This window comes from Miniopterus schreibersii (assembly GCF_964146895.1).
Source record: "Miniopterus schreibersii genome assembly, chromosome: 9".
Classification (NCBI taxonomy): Eukaryota; Metazoa; Chordata; class Mammalia; order Chiroptera; family Miniopteridae; genus Miniopterus; species Miniopterus schreibersii.
Genome location: NC_138118.1, coordinates 83746107 through 83769071, shown reverse-complemented (window position 1 = coordinate 83769071; position 22965 = coordinate 83746107). Strand labels below are relative to the sequence as shown.

Sequence of the window (22965 nt, the reverse complement as noted above, 5' to 3'; positions counted from 1 at the left end):
ACGTGGGCCCAAGATCTCTGCCCCGGCCATGCAGCTGCCCCTGGGAGTGGCACCTCTTCAGCGAGGAGACGCCAGGTGATTCCCTGAGCGTGGAGTCTAGGGTGAGGCCAGGTCAGGAACGGCGGAGCACGCTCACCTGCTCTCCCTCCTCCAGCCGGCTCTGCTCACAGGCTCAGAGCGCCCCTGGTCATCTGCTGCCTTCAGTGGTCAAGAGGAAACACTGTGCCCTGGGTCAGGTCCAGGCTGCTCAGCCTTCCTCCCAGGCAGGAATGAGCAATGCTCCTTCAGCACTTGGGGTCTGTAGGCGCCCGTCCCGCTCCTGACAGAGCTGAAGACCACCACGCAGCCACCACCACGCAGTCACCTCCACAGAGCCACCACCACGCAGCCACCACCACGCAGTCACCTCCACAGAGCCACCACCGCGTCCCACAGGGACCCACCGCGCAGGCAGATCCAGGAAGGAGAGGGGACTCTGCTGGGTCCAAACTCCACGCACCTCCCCTGATAGGAGCGGCTCCCCCTCTGCAGAAGGAGCCCCGGGAGAGGGGTGAGGAGGGGCGATGAAGGGGAAGAGGCAGGGAGGCAGAGGCAGGGCCCAGCAGGGACCAGGAAAGGCCCCGAGGCCCGAGAGGCCTGGTGGGAACCACTTTATGGTTTTATCGTGGCTCCATGTGGGGCCCTGTCACCGTTTCCAAGGAGGAACATAAACAAACAGGCTGCACCCAGCTGCACCTGCCGACGTGGCACCTGCTGCCACTGGTATCAGCAACCTGTCCCCAAACGAGCAGGTGGACAGGCGGCCAGGACGGGGCAGGACAGGGGGGCCTTGCACCCTGGAGTGACTGTGCCCAGGGATGGGAGGGCGTGCGTGTGTGTGTGTGTGTGTGTGTGTGTGTCCATGGGGCCGAGCTTGTGTGAGCTTGCAAGTCTGAGCTATGAGCGTGCGTGTAGGCTGTGTCTCTATGCGCTGAGTGTATGTGTGCCCAGCCCTGCACCTCACTGCCCAGGAGACACCCCCGGGCTGACCTGGGTTTTTGGGGTGCGGCTCTTTCACCAGGAGCGAGATGGCCTCTCACAGCCTGACCCGGCCCCGTTTCCTTCTGAGATGCAAGTCCTGGGGGAGAGAGCACGGCTCAGGCTCCACGGGCGCCACAGAAGGGGCTTCTTTTTATTACCATGGTCGCCCCCTTTCCCACGGCGGACCCGTTCCCGGATCCCGGTGGATGCCTAAAACTGCAGAGAGGACCGACCCCTGGATATGGTACTTTTCCCCTGAACAGACATAACCTCTGACTTGAGGAGGGAGTCCCGGCGCCGGCTCCACTGCGCTTGTGCTCTGGGCATCGCCGAGTAAACCAGGGTGACCGGACACAAGCCCTGTGATGCAGGGACAGTCGGTCTGACACCGGAGACGGCTACTGAGTCACAAGTGGGAGGGAGTGTTACAGTGTTGGAGACACCGGACAAACAGACGAGTCACAGCCCGGGTGGATGCAGTGGGACAGCGAGAGAGTTCATCACGCTCCTCAGAGCAGCACGCAATTTAAAACTTATGGATTGTTTACTTCTGGAATTTTCTATTCATTATGTTTGGACCACGGCTGACCAAGGGGAAATGAAACCTCAGAAAGTGAAACTGTGGTTTAGGGGGATGACTTGACCACCTAACGACAAACTCAGCTTTTGTGGTCGTCTTTTCTTATTAAGTCCTACTGCGGACGAAGCCGTGTAAAAACTGACACCTGATGCCACACACACGATGACGCGGGTCACGTGGACAAGGGCCACGGGGACTTCGAGAGGCAGCAGGAGTGACGCTCGCAGGCTGTTTATCATCATGAAGACGTCTCGGCGGGGCCAGGAGGCTCCCGGCCACAGTCCGCATGGGCTCTGCTAAGAACAGTGGGCGCTTGGGGCTCTGGAAGTTTCCACAGGAATTAGGAGTGAATGGGCAGAAACGCACACAGACGAGCTGTGTGGGGGCTCCCAGAGAGGGGGGAGCAGGAGCGCACCCCCTGAGCAGTTTCGGTGCATGAAGGAGCCCGGGGGGCAGTGGTCCCTGAATTCCTGCTCAAAGGAAACAGCTTCCCTGGAGAGAGAGCAGAGCACAGGTCCAAGCGAAGCCTCGCCTCACACATTAAACCTGGGGTGGAGCTCAGACGCTCAGGTAACAGGGCTCACCTACTGCTGAAGATGCAGCTGGAGGGAGAAGTGGCTATGTGATGTGCAGTGTGGCCTCAGAAGCAGCCACCCTCGAATGACACCAGGAACTTGACCCCAAACGTGCTGGCTGTGACCCAGGGAGCGTTTCAGGAGGAGCCAGGAAGCCGCCCACACAGACTCCAGCGAAACACTCCGGACACACACTGCAGTGGCCGGGCATGCAGGCACCGTCCAGACCTCAGTGCTGGCCCTCTGACCCAGGTGGCATGACTGTCCTCAAACTCATGCTCCGGGGGCGTCCCGGCCCTGGGCCAACAGGGTGATGACAGGAGTGTGTCACTGATGCTAGCATGTGCTGGGGAGCTGGCTCACCCCGGGCCCATTTTCCTTCGATGTTCCCACCCGGCCTGTGGACCATCAGAGGAGACCCAAGGCCCACGCGGGCCCAAGCCAGCAGGGGCCAGACCACGTCACATGTGGGGCCAAGACCTCTCCCTGTGCTCTCAACTAAAGCTTCGCTGTCTCCCCAGAAATCTGAGGTGCCTGCATCCAGGGAGTCTGCACAGGGGGTAACCATGGCCCCACTGTCGGGAAGAGCCACGTCTCAGCTCCCCGAGCACCCGGCTGCACCCCTGCCTGTCTCCAGGCGCGGCTGGGAATCTATGGCCCTCTGTTCCCCCTGAGATGGCGTTAGGGTCTGGGAATAAGAAGGGGCTTTGTTACTGCTGGTGGCCTTCTCTCTCGCCGCTCAAAGCTGCGTTATCGAAAAAAATGAATACGACACGTTCCCCCCGAGATATAATAAGAGTAAAAGCTTATCTATCTCAGCCAACTGCCAACTTCTGCGGCGAGAAATGCCACAATCAGTGATAGTTAAGACTTCTGGAACATTCTTTGAACCAAAGAATTCAATCCCCTAGGTAGCTGGCTGGGCCGCCTTTAAGAAAAGGAGACAACGGCAGGGGCTCCGGTCTGCAGCTGCAGGTCAGGGTGGGCGGGCCAGCAATACTGTCACGGGTGTGCACACTCACACGTATGCACACCCACACACATGCACACCGACATGCACACACACGTGCACACACACACTAGGAGGTACACTCACGCACACATGCAGGAATGACACAGGACAGACAGCCCCTCTGGGCGGCTCCCCCACCCTGTGGTGACGGGTCACAAGCTGTGCCGGGCAAGGCTCCTTGTGAAGGAGACCCTCAGGAGTCCAGGGCTCATCTAAATCCTCACAGGGTTAGGAAAACCCTCTGTGAAATCCAAAACCAGTCCCCGAGGTGGCATTTTACCCCACCCATGCCCCACTACATGCAGAACCTCTGCCCCACACAGCTGCAGGGGCATTCGTGTGGGCACAGAGACCTAACCAGGCTGGGCAGACATCCGTCCTGCCCACGAGTGTGAGCAGGAACCTCCTGGCCCCTGCGGAGAGGGCCAGCCTTCCCCAGAGCGAGATTGGAGGTGACAGCAGAAATGTCCAAAGCCCCCACAGACGCCTGTGCTGGAAACAGCTCCAAACACAAATCACGTGGCATTTCAGAGGAGGCCGGATGGGTCCGGAGAGGACAGGAGGGGATGCGGCTGGGGGGTGGGTAACAGTACAGCAGAGGTTTGTACTATTCTCTCTACTTTCCATGTGTCCCCAATTCTCCACAGCAAAAAGTTTAAAAAGAAGTCATTTAACCTCTTTCCTGAAAGAAAAATATAGTGCTGGACTGGCTTGTAGTTCTTCCAACTTTGTGTGTGTGCAACAGACACATGTACATGTGTATGCATGTGTGCAAGTGACACAGGTGCATGTGTGTGCAAGTGACATGTATGCATGTGTGCTTGTGTGTGCAAGTGACATGTGCATGCAACCATGTGAATGTGTGCAAGTGACACCTGCACGTGTTCAAGTGACATGTGTACATGTGTGTGCATGTGGGAATTGTGTGTCTGCATGTATCCATCTGTGTGTGCAAGTGCCTGCATGTGTATATATTATATGTTTGTGCATGTGTGCATGCCTGCATGTGTGTGTGAGTCTGAATTGTGTGCGTGTGCAGGCATGCATGTGTATACATTGTGTTTGTGCATGTGTGAACATGTGAATGGGAACTGCATGTGTGGTGGGGAAAGCAGAGGAAACCAGGTCCCAGGTCCTCACATGCAGGATGCACCCTGTGAAGCCAGCTCACAGCACATGAAGCCACCTCCCACATGTGTTCCTCCCACTCAGCCAGGTCCCAAGACCCTCCAGACCCCACCTCCCTGGACCTCCGGCCCGGGCAGCCTGAAAGACATCTGATGGCCCCACAAAAGCGGGGCCCTGCTGCGGGTAACAGTGTGTCCGGAAAATGTGCGAGGTGCAGACACAAAGACTGGGTAGAAAACCAGGGCTCCGTCCAGGAGGGCCGGCAACTTCCCACACGCCATTTCCCCACTAATCAGAGTCCTGACCCACCCACGCTCACCAGGCCCCAGAGCTTCCCAAGGGCCAGCAGCACCTTAACCCTCCAGGGAACACGCAAAAGCAGGACAACTCCCCCAATTCAGGGCCCCTCACTTCTGTGACAGCCTGAAAACCCCAATCAATCTATTAACAAATACCCTAAAAAGAAGCCAGCAACTCCTCAAGGCCTGGAGTGGGCCTGAGACCCTATCCCACCCCTTTCTGCCCTGAGAGGCAGGGTGTCGGCATAACTAGAAAAGGGATTGTGTGTTATGGACAAAACTCTCATCTGAAACCAGATTCTTCAGAGCTATTTTCTATAACTCAACACATGGATTCCATGGCTCTACGGTTAATTCTCGAGGTGAAACAGATACACCCCGTCGGAAAGCACCCAGGACCCTTTCTGAAGTCTCCTCCTGTGGCCGAGGTCCAGGCCGGCCCCTCCCAGGTGTATCATTTGCGGCAGCCGATGGCGTGAAGAGCCCAGGGGAGGCGCCCCGCTTACCTTGGCTTCACATTGCCTGTGGCAGGAGTACTTGCAGGCTGGAAGAGAGGAGAGAGGACATGTGCGCTCAGCGTCTCGGCACCAACACCTTCTGCGTCTCCAAACCCTCTCAGTCCCCGGAAAAGCCGAATCGGGGGAGGTTTCCGCCCGTGAGGCAGCACTGGGTCTCACGTGCACCAGGACCCACCGCCCCTGTGCCACAGCCACGTTCAGACGGGCCGCTGGGGATTCTGGGCACAGTCACAGGCGGTCCAGGGGTGCGTGCGGCCAACCCAGAGCCCTGACGCACAGCGCGGGGGAGTCTGAGCAGCAAAAAGCACTATGTTTGCCTGGAAGTCACAGCTCCCCCAGAAGGAGGGGGAGAGGCTTGGAAATGCCCCGGAGAATCGGGCCTGGCGCCTTAACTTAGTGAGAAAGCCACACGTTGGGAGTCCCACGCTCCTGCCCCTTCCGGACAACTGAGAACTGGCTGTCAGACTAAATCCACGTCTGAATTCCTACGGGGGACCCTTCCCCGGGGCCACTGTGCGAGCCCGGAGCGGCAGGTGTTAGCTCTGAGGCCCCGACCGTGCGGATTTCCAGCCAGAACCAATGTGATTTCACAGCCCCGCCCTCCGGGGCTGCAGCTGTGCTGACCCCCCCCCCCCCCCCCCGTGACAGAGGCTCTGCCCCACCCCCAACATCTCCGGCAGAGACGCACTGAGGAAGCAGGCAAATGCATCACAGCCCATCGCAGGATCCACACGGACTCCACGGCACCCCTCAAGCCCCAGATGAGCCCCTGGGTGCAGCCACGGGATGTGGGACAGGGCCCTGGGTGTGGGGACACGTGAGCAGGAGCGTCCCAGCCCCCTCCCGCTGGGCTGCCCTGGGCAGGGCCAGTGACCTCTCTGGGCCCGTTTCCTCCCCCAGGGTCACTTCAATGCCACAAGGGAACCATTCACGGGACCTGCTTTGAAATGACAGGAAGCACGTGGGGTCCTGGAAAGACAAGGCCTCAGGGGTCAAGACACGCGCCCCCAATCTGCTCGGCGTGTCCAGGCCCAAGCTTTTCATCCGCCACCTCCCCTCTCCTCCCTGCGAGCTGAGCACAGGAACGCTGGCCTCACGCCGCTGGTGTGACTGGGCCAGGGGCCGGCGGCTCCCGACCTCGGATGGAGCACGGCCAGGTCATCTCCACAGGATCTACCTTCTGACTTGTCTCTCTGAGCCTCTGAGGTTCGGGAAATTAACTGATTCTGTAACTCCTAAGGGGCGCACCCCACAAAGGTGATGAGAGAGCCTGTAATTGAGACGGGCTTGTCGCTGGAGTGAGGGGGCTTCACGCCGGATTAAAGACACAGACGAGCCCCTGGCCGGGTGGCCCAGTGGGCTGGGCATTGTCCCTGCACCGAAAGGTCGAAGGTTTGATTCCCGGTCAGGGCACATGCCCGGGTTGTGGGCTCAATTCCCAGTCGGGGCCGCGCAGGACATGGCCAGTCAGTGTTTCCCTCTCATGTCAATGTATCTCTCTCTCCCTCTCTGTCCTTCCTCTCTCTAAAATCAATAAAAATATTTAAAATACAATAAAGAGACACAGACGCGAAGCAGCCGACCCTCACCTCTCCGGGTCTGCTGTCAGAAGCCGGTGCCCAGCGGGGCTGCAAACCGAGGGGCCTCCTTCCCTGACCGCCCCGCAGCACAGCGCAGTCCCCGAGAAGGAGGGAGGCCGTCACAGCACCAGAACTTCCCCCCAAAACCTGCATCCCCGCACCACGCAGGCCCAGAGGACGAGACGAACACGCTGACCCTGACCGTCAGCCTCCAACCCCCCCTTCCCAAAGCCAACCCCGGCTCCACGTGCTCGGCGTTTCCTCCCGGCCTCGCGGAGGTGTAATTGACAAACAAAACCGTGTGTGTTTAACGCGCACAACGTGATGATTTGATACATGTAGACGCTGTCAGATACCCACCACAATCGAGTTAATTAACGCCTCCGTCACCTCCCACAGATTAACATCCACATCTGTGGGCGGCGGGAGACCGTCCGCCCCCCCCAGGAAGGCGGCCTCATCCGAGCCACTCTGGGCCCGAACAGCATCACAGGCAGAGGGCGTCCTGGCCGGCGGGGTCAGTGGTTAGAGCGTCGGCCCACAGGCCGAAAAGGGTCACGGGTTCAATTTCCAGGCAAAGGCATGTACCTGGGTTGCGGGTTCCATCCCCGCCCCCAGCTGGGGCACGTGCGTGAGGCAACCCATGGACGCATCTCACATCAGTGTCTGTCTCTCTCGCTGCCCCCCCCCATTCAGTCTAGAAATCAATGGACACAAATATCCTCGCGTAAGAATTAACAACAAAAGGCGGAGGAAGAGAGAACTCTGGGCCTGGCTGTGCTCGAGCTGGGCCATCGGGCTCCTCCTGCGCCTGCACCGGGGCTGGGGCTACACAGCGGCCCCCTGGGCTCCTCCTGCGCCTGCACCGGGGCTGGGGCTACACAGAGGCCCCCTGGGCTCCTCCTGCGGGCGCCGGGTGTGGGCCGGCTCAGCCTCCGTCACCCGTGAGTGCAGACTCCGGAGAACGCGCCTCTTTCCTTCTGTGCACCCTGGCGGTTCTGCTTCCCTGCCTGGCACGGTGCTGAGGCGAACTGAAGGGAGAGAGGACGGGCCACACGGGAAGGCAGGCGGGAGGACCAGCGCCCTCGCGAGAAGCAACCGAAACCACCCGAATTCCCAGGGAATCCGCCACGAAACCGGATCGGAACCGGAAAAGCAGAACCGAACGTTGGAATAAAACAGCATGGGGCATCCTGACGACACGAAGGAGGGAAGGCGTTCGCAGATAAGACACAGAACGGAAATTCAGCGAAAGGCCGGGCGGGTCGGAACCACCCAGCCTTACAGCTGTCCCGGGACGGACCCCCACCAGCACAGACGAGCAGCTGCCCACCGCTCGCGGCGGGGGCGGCGGGCGGCGAGAAACGAGACCCCCGGAGGCCAAATCCATGGACATGGGCACAGGCCCCGCCTAAGATAACACATCAGAAGTTTAATATATTTTTATTGATTTCAGAGAGAGGACAGGAGAGGGGGAGGGAGAGAGAAACGTCAGCGATGAGAGTCACGACGGGCTGCCTCCTGCTGGGGATCCAGCCTGAAACCCGGGCCTGTGCCCTGAGCGGGAATCGAACCTGACCTCCTGGATCCACCACGGAGCCACGCGGGCCAGGCAGAAGTTTAACATTTATAATATAACAAATTCTTAGAAATCCAAGGGGAAAAAATCTGGTATTTTAAACGAGTGAGGGTGTGAAAGGCTAGTTTACCAGATAAAAACCACTGGCGTCTTTCCCGGACCTTTAGATGCTCAGTCTCCATCACAGCCAGGAGGACGCCAGGAGAGCGGAGGGGCCACTTCTCCCCACCGCCTGGCAGAAGCGAAGAGCTGGGCAGCGTCGAGAGCGCGGGTGGCATTTGCCGAGCCAGTCCAGGCTCCGCTGCAAAGGGCACCCCCCGGGGCCTGCGCCTCCCCCACCCCTTTCACCCCCCAGCTGAGCAACTGCCCCGCACATGGAGGCTCCCCGCTCCGACCGGGGCTCTGCGGTCGTGGGTAAGGATCCCGGCGCCCACAGCAGCGCCGACGCCCGGGGCATCTGGCGCTGGCACGGCCAGCATTTTTACATGTTGTCCTGGAACTTCTATTCTTTGTGTCCCCGGGAGCCCTGGGAACCCCGGCCCCCATCCCACAGCCTTTATTCAACACTCTGCACATAGTTACCGAGTGAGAGATGAGCCCCGGGTGGCACCTCCGCTTCTCCCCCCGACTCCCAAGCTTGCCGCTCCCCTGTGTGCCCAGGAACTGGCTCCAAGGGCTCAAGGCGCAGGCGATGCCCACTGCTAACCTTGCTGCGGGTGTCCCCAGGTGTCACCAAGGGTAATCCAGCAAGGGTGCGGGCCACAGACTGTGGTTTTGACAGGACAGAAGTGTGAGGTCTCCTGGCCTCCCGCTGGGAGCACAGGTCAGTGTCTCCCCATGTTCTGAGACAACTCTCTGGGGTCCGACTCCAGAAGGCAGGGACATCTCAGGACCCCACCATGTGCCGTGTTGCCCACTGCGGCCCTAGGACTAGGGTGTGCTCCTGGGGGGTGCACCAAAGCCGGGAGCGGCGGCCGGTGTAGCGGGATCTGGGGTCCTCTCTGCCCACCACCCGCCTCTCCAGACCCCTCTCATCTCATCGTGAAACACGTCCCAGCCCCAGCAGGTAACCCTGTGGCCCAGCTGTTTCCCCTGGAGGCAATCATTCACTCACTGCTATTCCACAGGGGACCCCCCTCAAGCTATCTCATCGCCACGTCTCATTTCTCCCGTGGGGGACGCGTTCCCACCTCGCTCAGAGGAAGGCGGGCGACCACGGGGCACTGAGACGCCCACCCTGCGTGATGTCCCCACGCTTGGCTGTGATGGCTGGTTGGCTGGAGGGACACTGGAAGCAGGACGAGGTCGGGAGTTGGGCTCATCCTGATTCTCCGCTGGTGCACTGGGTCACCCGCAAGGTGCCAGCACTTCAGAGAGGTTAGTTCAGCTCCCCCAGGGGACGAGTGGCCCCGAGTGCACTGGTCACCAGCCCTGGGAGGACAGCATGTCCAGCAGAGGCTCTTGCCTCAAGCTCACTTTGCACACGTGTGCACACTAGCAGGTCCGAGACTCTCCTCGCTCACTCCGCACCGCTCCCGTGTCCCCTCATGTTCACTCCTCACCGCTCCCGTGTCCCCTCATGTTCACTCCTCACCGCTCCCATGTCCCCTCGTGAAGCAATGCTCTGCTCTGAGCCCGCAGCCTGGACGACACGGACGCACTGTCTTTCGAGCCCTGGGTTCATTCTCTGTGGCCGAGCAGTGGCACCTGCTTCCCCGCAGCTCGGGGCTGCTTTTCCACGGAGAGAAATCGCTGCCAGAGGCCACCACCGGGGTGACCTCTCTGGGGACAGGGTGACAATTCTAGGTGAAGGGGAGCCCCAGGCTCCCTCACACAGGCTGCCTCCAGGGAGAGGGTAAGAGGGGCCCACGTGCTCTGAGAAGCAGGTGAAAGCATCAATTCCAATAGAGACACCTGGGGGTTCAAGTGGGGAGGAGACGGCGCACAGCCCCCAGGAGGCAGCCGCTGGGGGTGACATGGCGAGAACTGATGGGCCTCTGAGAGAGCCCGAGAGGCCCCGGGTCACACTGTCACCCCACAGACGTCTGACAATGCTGCGTCTTCCCCAGTCGCCACCCAACCTCAAAGCAGCCACTGGGACGTCTGCCCAGGGTCCACGGGGAGAAAGGGGAGTCGAGAGGTCGTCCCAACACAACAGAAGTCCACCAGCAAGACCCTACGAACATTCTGGCTGGGAAATCCCAGACCCGTCAAGAACAGGATGCCGCAGAACAGCCCCACGCGTCGCCAGGACCCTGCTCCCAGGCCTCTGCTCTGTGACGCAGACCCCAGCCCCCGCCCCAATTCTAGGGTCCACAGGGGAAAAAGAGACGTCACTGTCTCTCATATATTAACGTGCAAGTGTGAAAAATAGCAAGTCCATGCCCGGCCGGCGTGGCTCAGTGGTTGAGCGTCGACCTACGAACCAGGAGGTCGCAGTTCAATTCCCAGGTCAGGGCCCAGGCAGGCGGCAGCCGATCAACGACTCTCTCATCACTGATGTTTCCATCTCTCTCTCCCTCTCCCTTCCTCTCTCTCTAAAAATCAATAAAAGCATATTTAAAAAAAAATAGCAAGTCCCTCGGATCACCTGGTGTCTAGTGACGCCGGTGGCTTTGTTTGGTGACAGGAGAAAGGCTGACAAAAGGCCCGAAGGGCCCTACGCCCTGAAGCGATGAACAGAAACATTTCGTTTGTAAACGCTGGGGAAAGACCAGCTGGTAAGAAGGAGCCCCGAGTTCCCGAGACCACGAGACGACACCACCCGCTGTCCCGCCTCCCCCGCGGCAGCTTCGCTCCTTCTGGGAAATTCCTTTTGCACTCGTATCTGTGTAAATATGGCCGGTCCCTGCCCCGTAAGGGTGAGGGGCAGACAGGCCGCGGAGGGGAATTCCAGGGTTTAGCTTCTGGAAACTCCCGAGAGGTTTGCCTTCTGCGTTGCGTTTGTTGCCTGCTCTGCTTTCGCTCAGTCGGCAAGAGAACTATAAACAGGGACTCACCTCGGCATGAGACCCCCGGGCCGTCGATAACCTGCTTGCAGACCCCACAGACTCTGGCCGTTCTGAAGACCTTGCTCTTAAAACTGTGCAGGCCCGTTGATTCTTCCGGCTGAAAGAGCGAAGGGAGAGACGGTCAGCCCCTCAATGCCCAGCGTGTTTGCTTTTCCATCTCCCTTTCAGGGGATTATAAATCCAGCAGAACTGGGAGGAGCTAGGACAGGAGCTTCGCCAGGCAAAATCAGGGGGACAAGAAGCCACCCCACCAACGCCGGGCTCCCCACTTCACCAGGCAAACAGAGGGAGACAAGGGGTCACCCCGCCAACACTGGGCTCCCCGGGGGGCCTCGGGTGCCCTGTGGGCATTCTCGATGCCAGCTTCCTGGCGAATGCACACACTCGCCTGGCTGGAAGTGCGTCAGGAGGGCCACAGGAATCCATATCACTTACGGGAATCCTGTTTGAGCTCCAGACGTGAGGCTCACAACCCCTATGCCCATGACAGAGTGATCCGCGCGCCTCCCCAGAGCCTCAGTGCTCTTTCTTCCGGAGGAAACGATGAACCGACAGCACAGCTACGTGCAGAAGAGGCTCCGTCACGGGCTTCCCTGGGCTGCCCCCCGGCCTCTCAGAGCTGACCTCAGTGAAGGAGAGGCAGCCACGAGACCAGAGTGATAATCATAAGATGGGAGGCTCCTCTGTAGGGGACACATCGAGTCCGCCACATGCACTGCCACACCCACCGCGCTCACGTCTGTGGACTCGAGGTCGCAGCAGTGGGATGGTCTTATGCAAAGTCCACTGGCCTTAGACACCAATCCCTGTGCCTGTTCCCTGACCCGCGACAGCGTGTCGTCAGTAATTCACACCCACGTGGATTCTCCGAGGCCATCGCTCACCCCCAGAGAAGCCAAAACTCACTGAGAATGGTTATCAAGGATGTGAAACAAACAGTACAACTACTTTGGAAAACTGTTAGACAATTTCTCATAAATACCTTTAAGTCCACACCAACCATGTGATGCCACAATTCTACTCCTCCAGACACTAAAAATAAAATAAATGCAAATGTCCACGAAAGACTTGTGCAAGAATGGTCCTGACGGAGCATAACCCAAACGTCCATCCAAAGGAGCCTGGCTGGACCAGCCACGGACCTGCCTGCAATGGAACGCGGTTCCAGCATACACAGGAGCAAACCACCAACACGTGGAGCATCGTGGGCAAACATCAGCATGATGATGCTGAATGAGAGATATCGGAGCACGTGGACAGTGGTGCTATTTATAAGATGCTGATGGGCAGGCAACTGGATCTATCCAGTTCCTTGGAGGCAGAAACTAAATGAGGTGAGCTCTGCGATCGCCCCAGATTCCCGCAACGAGAAAGTCTCCGGGATGCAGAGAGGCCCCTCTGAAGCATCCAGCAGAGTGCTGACAAGCGCATGTGTGTGCATGTGTGCATGAGTGTGCACATGCGTGTCTGAGGGAGCCACCCAAGGCTGGGGCAAGAAGCAGCACCAAGGGTTGGAGGAAGCGGTGCTCAGCACCCACACAGAGCACAGAGCTGGGAAGGGTGCCTGTCCCCACAGCCAGGCCTGAGGGTTCACACAGGATTGCTGAGAAAACACAGAAGGGTCTTGTCCTAGCTGCAGGGGTAATTAACTCTAGACGGAGCACTGCTCCTGTTCAGCCAACCATCTCTAAAAAGCAGTGTCCAAAACGATCGAACTGTCTCCAAGCAACTTAGCTGCATTCCAGAACAAAGCTGGAATATCTGCAAGAAGGAAAAAATATCTAGCCCCCGATGAGGTAAAATTCACAATATCTGGTATCCAACCAAAAAAATCACCAGGCAGCCAATAAAAAATGATCAGCAACAGGTAAACACAGCCCGTGATGAGAATGAATCAATGGAGAGTGACCCCAAGCTGACAGAATTAGCAGAGAAGATATTAAGGGGGGATTATAACTGTATTCTGTAAGTTCAAAAGGTAAATAGGGACCCTGAAGGTATGAAAAGATCCAAATCAAACATCTATAGAAAAAATGTAAAAATCGGAGGTGAACATACACTGGATTCCTGGGATTATTGGTAGATCAGACACGATGGAAGACAAATTAGCAAACTCTAAGACATCACAGTACAAACTTCCCAAAATAAAGCACAGAAAGAAGAGATCACCTAAATCAATGGGCAGATAGCCAAACAAACAGCAACGGGACAGAGCTGTGGGACAGCTTTAAGCGGCCTAACACACGTGTAACTGGAGTCTCTGAAAAGGGGGGAGGGGGAGCATTTGAAGAAATAATGGCCCAAACTCTTCCAAACTATAAACCCACTGAGCCAAGAAACTCAACAAATCCCATGTAAGTACAAGAAATGTTACGGAAACTACACCAAGACACATGATCATCAAATTGCTCGAACCCAGTAACAGAGAGAAAATGGTAAAAGTGTCCAGAGAGGGGTTTATGTACATGAACCAACCATTAGCAGAAGAGCAGGTTTCTCAATTTTTTTAAAAAAAGGCAGTGAGAAGACAGCGGATCAGCATAAAGTACTGAGAGAAACTGCCAATCTAGAATTCTGTACCCAGCCAAAACATCATTCAAACGCGGAAGTGAAGTCAAAAGTTCTTAAGATAAACAAAAGCTTCAGCCACTCCAACCTTCCCACTCTCACTGGCCATCCCTGCTGTTCCTGCTGTGACATATAATCACCATCGTGACCACTTCTAATCCCACCATCCCTCAGGTCCCTTCTGAGTACTCCAAGCTCCTCAGCAGTGCTGTCACTTAACCACGTATCTCCTGGTGTGTTTTTTGACCTTGCCAAGTCTGTCAAGTGAGGGAGACCGTCCTGCACCAAGTAGAAACCTTCACACAGCTTCAGGCACCTGCAGTACAAGGTCTGTGGCCCCGGGCAAGTCACAAAGGATACCCTCCTCTTCCTGCCTATCAACAGAGCCACGGTAAGCGACCAAATGCTAACCCAGGTGCCAACTGTGAACGCTGGCAGCCTATGGGAATCGGTTGGGCAGAGATTTTAAAACAGCTCCGCCTAAGCCACATCCTGGACTAAATAGAGCAGATTCTCCGGATGTGGGGCTGGAAATGAATTTTTTCAAAGCTCCTCCCTGTGATTCTAATACATAGCCTGGACTGAGAGCCACCATGAGGTAACACACGACACTACAAAGATCTACTCTACACACGCGTAAGGCACCGCCTTTACGTGCGTCTTCATACGTGTGTTTCTGGTTTCTTCAGGAGATGGTACAGGTTCTGAGGATGGGCTCTTGTATCCAGTGCCTGCCACAGAGGGATGACCGTGTGTGAAGCTCCCGACATCAGCAGGGCCCTCCTGTGCCGCCACGATGGCCCTCGCTGTTCCACAGACAGAATGGCAGCGTGGGAGACCGAGACGACACAGCCAAGGGGTGAGGGGTACCGGCTCCGACCCGTCCCCACCCGTCTCACGCTCAGACAGGAGGCAACATTCAGGCAAACACACAGCCCGCTGTCGTAATCGGTCCCCTGGTTGGCACACGAGTTTCCCCTCAGATTTCGGGCATTTGTTTCTGTGCCTTCTCCCCCATCTGCACCACCATTTCCCAGACTCAGGACACGGGGCCCTTGTCCCTCTGTCCCCCAAGGCCCCGCACGGCGCCTGCAGACAGTGAACCGTGAGCCTCAATTAATATTTGTTGACCAAATGAATTGGCCATAGTCCGTGGGCCAAGCCGGGACACTGTGACCTTTCATTCCTTTACAAATACTTTTATTCCACGCAGGGAGAAAGACGTTTTCTGTGTTCCTGAGGTTTTCCTGCCGACGGGCCCCAGCTGGGGGGCCAGGACGGAAACAGGGGCGCTGCTGTTGGGAGCCTGACCCACTGCCGTGGCTGGATGCCTGAGGACCCACTGACTGAGGACGGTGCAGTCACAGCTGCTCCTGGCATCCCCACAAAACACCTCCAACCAGAGAGGAGCGGAGACCGGATTAGGCCGCCTTTGTTCTCACCTGAGATCTGCTTTCATTTCTGCCAAAGAGGTGGGGCCGGCGGGCGAGGGAGGGGAGGCCGCCATGCTGAAGCATTTAGCTGGCTCAGCTCAGGAATCTAAATGGCATTTAATTGCTTGGAGCAGACAGTCGGGAAGGGGAGAGCAAGGCTGCTGGTTCCACAAGGACTCCCCGAGGGGTGCGTGGTAATTAGCGCCAGTCTTGATGGTGAGGTTTTTTTAGAAAGAAAAAAAATCTCTGCAAATCTGAGCAAGGAAGCGCTGGACCTGGGTGCAGAGCCCCAGCCTTTTGCTCTGCTCTGCGGACAGGGGCACAGACCATGCTGGGCTCCCCAAGCGAACAATGAAGTGACAAAACAGTTACCCACACAAAGGCTATGTCAGCACAAGCCAAGCTCCCCTCAGGAAGGGGGATCCAGGCCTGCGTTTTGGCACCTGGGAAACCTCGGCAGCATTCCAGGGAGGCAGACACTGAGCAAAATCAACCGGGGAGTTAAATGGCCCGAAACTTCCCACAGGGCAGAGCGGACCCCGGGCCTCTGGGGTGATCCCGCCTGGAGCCGCGTCCACCCACGGGCAGCCCCAGGACCCAGAGCGGAGGGGCACCCTCCCCACACCAAACACTGTCCCCAGCTTCGCAGCAACGGCATTTGGCTGTTCCACTGACCCTCAGAACAGAGCGGGACTCAGAGCGAGGGGAAGTGGCTGGCGCTGGGAAGACTCCTAACTCCGCAGCACCTACAGAATTTTCGGAGAAATGGGTGCCGTAAAGGCCTGTAGACTCAGAGAAAGGGTGCCAGCCTCGTGGGGAGCCCCTCGGCATCTGCTGGGGTTCAGTGAACCCTGGGGGGTCGGTCCCCTGGGCCAGGGAGTGTAGTGGCCCCGGGAACTTGCGCCCCTGTAATAGGCTGGGCAGAGCTGGGCGCCCTTTGCAAGGAACCGGCTGCACAGCGCGTCCAGTGGCCAGTGTCCTGCTTCCCTTCTGGGAACAGAGTCCTAGGAAGCCTGTTCGAGAGGCCGCTGGATTAGAAACTTAAGCCTTAACTGTCTCCCGCTACACGGGGCCCCCCAGGGAAGGCCCCCTTCCCCCTCTCGCCCTCTCCGCGCGCACACGGGGCACAGACAAGGCCACCCGCACGCCCCTGGACGCCCGGGGACGCGCAGGGAAGGGCATGCGCGCCCGACGCGCGCCCCAGCCCGAAAGAGCTCGGAGAACCCCGCGCCGCACCTCCCCGGGGCGCCCCGCACCCACTCACTTGGCGCCGGTGCCGGCGCGCCCGCGCCCCGCGCGCGCATCCTCCGGGCGGCCCCCGGGTCAGGGCGCGCAGCCGCATGGCCGCTCCCGGCGCCGGCGGGGACCCGCGGGGACCTCGGCGCGCGCGGAGCCTCGAGGCGGTGCCGCCCGGGCCGCCGCGTCCGGGTGTCCCAGGGAGAGCTGGACGCCGGGGCCCGAAAGGACGCGGCCGCCGCCGCCACTTTCCCTCCGCAGGCGGGAGTCAGAGGCGGGGAACAAAAGCCGGGCGAGCGCGCGAGCGCAGGGTCCCCTGGCGAGCCTCCATCTGACACGAATTAGCCTCCCTCCCCCGCCCGGCCCCGCGCCGCGAGGACGCAGAGGCTTCGCAGCCAGACCCAGGGAGCGCGGTGCAGAAACGCCCCCGGGGGCGCGGGGCGAGCCTCCCCTGCGCCGCCCGGGTTCCCCGCGCCTCGGCGACGGCGCAGCCCGGCGGGATTTCAGACTCTCCGAGAACGCAGGCCCCGGGCTTACAGTCAAAACCCGCAGGCTCGGAGGCTGGGGGATTTTAAATCTCCAGCACGTCCAGTCACCCTGCATGGGCAAGGGCCAGTGTTGCCAGCGAGCCACACCGCCAGCCAGTTGTGGGTTTGCAGGGAAAGGAGGATACCCTCGGGCAGGAAGACTTTCCAATCTACCTCTTCAGCTCAGTCTTGCTCCCCAGGGGTGAGGACCAGGTGGGGGCTCCAGCAAGCTCAAAGCAAGGGATTAGGGGACCTTCCACTTGGGGGATTCGGACCCCCAGCCCCCTCTCCACCCTCCCCATCTTCAGTGCCACCCAGCTCCCCGAAAATCACATCCCACTTTCAGTCCTGTTTTCCTCTCTGGGTCTGCAATTTTAGAAGGAAATTTAAAGCCTGGGGTTTGGGAGGTGAAGGTGACCAGCATGGTGGGGACGGGGCGTCACATGACCATGACAAGGAACACAGGCACCTGGAAAGTGGAAGGGTCACCTTGCCTGAAGGACAGCCCCAGGGGAGGGCGGGCGTGATCCACCCAGAGCACAGCTCCTGTCCACGGCCTGTCAGACCCGAAGGGCTGAACTGTCTCAGACTGTCCTCATGGGCTGTGGTCCTGGGCACCGGGGTGGGCGCCGCCACAAGCAGTGAGCTTCGCTTCCCGCCAGGAGAGGCTCTGGCGTCTGGGACGGACGGGAGGAAGGAAGGGCTGCCTAGAGCGTGTATGCACCGGCTGAGGCCACCCCGTCCCTTCTGTGGGGTGCTGTGGCCCCGGGACCTGACCTGCCTCAGTGCCCAGCCGTGTGCAGTTCTAACAACCTGTGAGGTGCCCACAGCTCAGGCCTGTGTGGGTCTCACACCCCAACTTCAGATCGTCTGCTCTGCTTGCAACTCCAATGCCTGAGCTCTGGAGCGCAGTCTGGGTGGGCCAGGCCCAGGCCTTTATGGTTAACACATGTGCGAATTCCAGTCCTGGGCTCGGGCTACATTAACCTCTCAGGCTCTGGCTCAGAGCACCCGCCTTCCTGTTTCTGGGTGGAACAGCCGAGCTGCTCCTCGACCTCCAGCCACAGACCGACTAGGAGCACCCCCTGTTGGTCTGACCCCTCACCCAGCGGGCACCCGTTCCTCTTGGTTTCCTGCACCCCTCAAATGAGACCTTAATTCATCTCCCCATTCATTCATTCATTCATTTTCTAGATCCTTCATCATTGCTCACTTTTTTCATAGCTACTCAGACGTCAGTTTTGCAATCTCAGGCCTGTTCTGCAGACAGCCCCATCCCCGGGACGGCAGGAGCCCTGAGAGCACAGCTGAGTTGCATTCATGTCTGATCCCTCAACATCTAACGCAAGACCAGTGCAGAGCAGAGGGACAAGCTAAGGCAGGAGCACTCTGTTCTGCTGTCTGGGGACACAGGGAGCAAACACCCTTCCCGGAGTCAGTGGATCCAGCAAAGGACCCTGATTCCAGCCAACGGTGAGTGACCCCCAACATGGTAACAGCTGTGCGGAGCCCTGGCACCCAAATCCAGCCTCCCAGAGTGGAGGACTCCCCGATCTTCTACCACTTATTTAAAAGGCACAACATTCAGAAAACCCACCACACTATTAATAATAAATCACGTGCCCGAGATACACCTCACAGACTGTGACGACAGGTGGGATCCTCACATGGGCAGGTGAGAATGGCAGTCAGGACAAGGTCTCTGGGCCAGGCCAGACCCCGCAGTCTGCAAAGTGAACCTCCCCAAATGCAAAACTGGGAACCCTACCAGGACTCCCCACTTTGCCAGCCCCTTCCCCGCTACCCTGGGCACCATTCCCCCCAGCCCTGCTTACACCCAGGCTCCTGCTCTGCGCCCCAAGACTGCTGGCCTGGGCTCAGATTCTCCGCCCTCCTTCCTGCCTGAAAACCAGTGCCTTTCTGAGCTCAGCAGACCCGCCTCCACCCCTTGGCCCCCTCCGACCTCGTACCTGGGGCCCAGCCCTAGAGTGTGGTCATCTGCCTCCTGCCTCCAGTCTTCAAGTCCTAACCTTTGTCTGGGGTTTTCCACACATGAAACAGAGCGGGGGCAATAAATGCTGGGGCAGGAAGGAAGACGTCTACTTTGCTCTATGTCCACACTGCCCATGCCCGTTACTAACAGCCCGTCCCAGATCACCCCTGAGGGCTCAGGGGCAGCTCGGTCTGGGGTCCCGGAGGAGCCAAGGCAGGTATGGAGATGACCCCTCCAAATAGCCCTGGCCTCGTAGGACTCCCCCTGCAAGGAGCTGCCCGCAACTCCCAAGGCCAAACGCTCCACGCTTCTCGCTAACCTGACGCCTACCCCCAGCTCCTGGGTCCCCAGGAGCAAATCGAGGCGCTTCCTGCATGAGATGGACTTCAGGGGTCTCGGGGCCCAGACTGAGGACAAGCTCTGGCCTCGGGCCTCAGGCCAAGTCACTCGCCTGGGGCTGGGAACCTGGGCACACTGGGGCCGCCAGCACATACGAGGGCCGGTGACAGTGACAACACTGGATTATAACCAGTGGGTAAAGTAGGAACCACAGCCCACGAATCCACTGATAGAAATTCGTGAGCACAGGTCTGATGGGGACAGGTGCCTGTGTGGCCTCAGGGCGCCTCCCACCCGGAGGGACAGGGGTGTACAGGGGAAGGTTCAGAGGTACCTGGGGGTGGGGTGGGGAGACGGGAAAGGTTTTAGCTCCCACGAGTCCTGGGAACTCAGAAGACAGCCACACTCTCCCATCCGTCACTGCCGCTCTGGAGCTCTGCACAGTCTCACATCACCTCCCCTGCTTATTCTGGAAGGGGAAAGAGAATGTCTCCGTCTACGACACAGGAGGCTGGCTGGGCCTCCTTCAGGGCCCAACTGACCGTGGCCTCGGAGGCACCTGGGACACATCCGAGGTTACAGCACAACTCTACTGCTGGAGTTCCTGCATGGGGAACACAACCTGAACCCCACGGTGCCCAGGTATCCCCACACCCCTGTGAGGGTCCTGAGCCCTGAGCCCGGACACCCCAGCACCTGCTCAATTCGCCGGAAGCTCAGCCCGGTGTCTGCAATGAAGTCACCGAACACTGGGGGCAGATGCCTCCCCTGTGCACCACCCATGCCACCACACGTTGCATCTGCCACAGGCCCGTCACACTCAGCCACCTGGGCCATGTTCAGGCACAGACTTTGGGCCAGATCCTTGCTCTCAGGGCCTCCCACTCAGCAGGCTCCGGCTCCTAGCCACACCTGGGAGCACTCCCCATTTCAGTAATTCCCAATGGGAGCACTGAACTCAAGGGGAAACCAAGGTCCCAGGGGGCCTGGAAGATGGGAGAGCCAGGGAGCTGGCTGGCAGGGCCCACGGGGAGCATAGGCACATCACCTGACCTGGGACATCCTTGGGGACAAGGGGCCACCTCGCAGGGCGGTGCTAAGCATTAAAGGAGATATGGGTCCGGACCTGCCCCCCGGGGCTGTCAGAGGTGCAGGGAGGCCCCTTCCTGAGGACGCAGGTCTGAGGGATGTGCTCCACGGTGACTTCGCTTCCCTCACGTCCCTTGGGTCTCCCAAAGTCACACAGGTGCTCAGTGATCCTGTGATGGACTCATGAGTCCCCTGGCCTCCAGGGAGGTCACCCAGTCCAGCCAATTCAGCCAAAATGTCCTGGTCCTTGGCCGCAGAATTCCAGGCAACTCCAGCGGAGACCACAGTCCGCCCACATCACACAGCTTCTTTTAAGGAACAAGTGGGGATGGCCACCCTGAGTATCTCGGTTTTGCATATGCTCTGAGTAAGCACTGGTCCCCACTTCCCGCCTTCCCCTTTTCATCCCCCCCCCACCCCACCCCCGCCTTCAAAAAGTGCAGAGAAAACGCTTTATCCACAAAGTCAGCTTCCAGTGTGTGCTCTTCCCTCCCCTGCTCCAAACAGATGTCTCATCCAAGAACTCGCAGAGCAAAAGAAAGGGTTACATTAAAGGGCACCCCCAGCCCCCAGACAGTGACGTCCCCTCCAGTCCTGACTAGGGGTGCGACCCACTCTCCTCCTTGGTCTCCTCGGTGTCCTCGCCGTCTGGAGGGAGCAGGCCTGGTGGACACAGGGCTGCCTTCCAGCAGGCGGCACCTGAGGGTGAGGGCAGGGTGGAGGGTGGGCTCCTGCTTGAGTGGACCAAGGCCTCAACCTCAGAAAGGAGAAAGCAAACCCCGCCCGTCCTCCCCACACCTGCCCCTGCCCCTGCCCCTTGCAGGTCAGAGCTCACAGCCTATTTCTGCCCCTCGCACATAGAGCTCACGGTCATCGGAACAGGGGCCCAGACACTCAGTCTCCCCCTCTCCGGGAAACAGCACCTGTGGGCCAGGGTGGAGACGGACACGATACGTAAACATGAGACTAGTCCATGGAAACCGAGATTTCTCCCTGCGAAGGTGGCCCAAGGAGGGGACTGCACCCGGAGGGCCCTCCGCCAGCCTCTGTGTCTCACACTCGGAGGCCAGCCGGAGGCCACACAGCTAACTACCCAGAGCCCTGAGCCCCCAGTCCCCCTGTCCACTCGCCGACCGCTGATCCTGGCTGAGCGGGGTGGACAAGCAGGCCCCAGCCTGTCCTGTCCTGATTGTCCTGAGTGAGCTGGTGGGGGCAGCGAGGCCCTCTGTGCAGTGCCAGGGCACGAGGGTGGAAGACGTCTGGGGCTCTGCCCTCCTCACCCACCGGGCACCTCTGCCCCGTCACTGACCGCAGACACTCGCACGAAACAGGAATCAGCTGGTTCCTCGTGGAACTGCGGGATCCACCATCTCGGGCAGATTCTGCTGCTCTCAGCACTGGGGCTGCGGGGACAGGGAGCGCCCACTTCCTGCCGGGCGCTGAGGAGCGCGCTGCGGGACTGTCCTGGCCTTTTCAACTCTTCCCTGCTGATTTCAGATCGAATTATTTCACAGCGGCTTTTACTTAACTCAGAGGAAAATCCGCATGTTCGTCCAGGCCTGGGGACAGGCCTTGAGATGCCTACGGAGGGTGGGGCGGGGCACTCCCCATGCCCCTCGCCCAGGAATCCTGGATACGGGGATGTTATCCTGCTTCTGGGAGACAGGCAGGGGCTCCACAGCCATGGCAGAGCTGGTCCTGGGGGAAGGGGGCACAATGACCCCCATGGACCTTGGGCTGCAGGTTCCAGGTCCAAGACCCCCACACCTGCCCTGTGGGCCCTCTGGTCTGCAGCAGGTGAAGGCGCACTGGGCACCCACACTCGGGGACAGAGCACGTGCCTACAGCATCATCCCCTAGGAGGGGGCACCAGGGGCACCCGGACCCTCTGCCACCTGCTGAGGGTCTGCAGGTGACCTGCTACCAGTGATGACAAGTCATGAAACACCACTGACATTCTGCGAAGAGGGCTCCTCGGACTGAAGCAGGAGCCCCTCCCTAGACATGTGACAGAACAGCACGGATTCATCAGTTAACAGCTTCTAACTCCTTAGTCCTTAAGTTTTTTAAAGAGCAGGAGTTGTTCTGTTCATGGCCGCCACCGTGAGTCCCAGTTTTTATCCTCGGGTGGGCGTAAGGCACTTGCTGATAATTTAAAAATCCTCACGTTAATAACACCTTTATAATTTATATTTTTAAAAAGCTAAAGTGTTTTTCATTAGGAAATGAATACTTTATCAGAATCACCATACTCATAAATTTCTTTTCATTGTGAAGTTACCAGATTTTAAAACCAGCCACTTTCTCATTTTTTACTGACAAGATATATAATGAAATTCTTAAATGTCAAAGTTTCTGTTCTGGAGCTCTGTCGTTCAACTTACAAACCTAGAACGGAATTAAATCTACAAGTCTGGAGAGCCAGGCGAGGTTCAGACTTGGTTCTTAGTGATCCAGAAGCAATTTTTCAAAAAAGTG

General features: G+C 58.7%; 1 protein-coding gene across 4 annotated transcripts in view; it reads right to left on the bottom strand.

Moving 5' to 3' along the window:
* The window catches only part of TNS3 (tensin 3), a 122876-nt gene that overhangs the window by 85877 nt on the left and 14034 nt on the right, over positions 1-22965 (bottom strand). For 2 of the 4 annotated variants that reach the window (XM_081146481.1, XM_081146482.1), the window contains exons 1-3: positions 16568-16648; positions 11291-11399; positions 5121-5158 (exon numbers count right to left, since the gene is read on the bottom strand). In XM_081146481.1, coding sequence (XP_081002607.1) covers positions 5121-5158; positions 11291-11399; positions 16568-16645 — 225 coding nt within the window. In that variant the 5' untranslated portion in view covers positions 16646-16648. Of the gene's footprint in view, positions 1-5120; positions 5159-11290; positions 11403-16567; positions 16649-22965 lie in introns of those variants that run through there. The other 2 variants (XM_081146485.1, XM_081146483.1) reach the window with 2 other exon arrangements.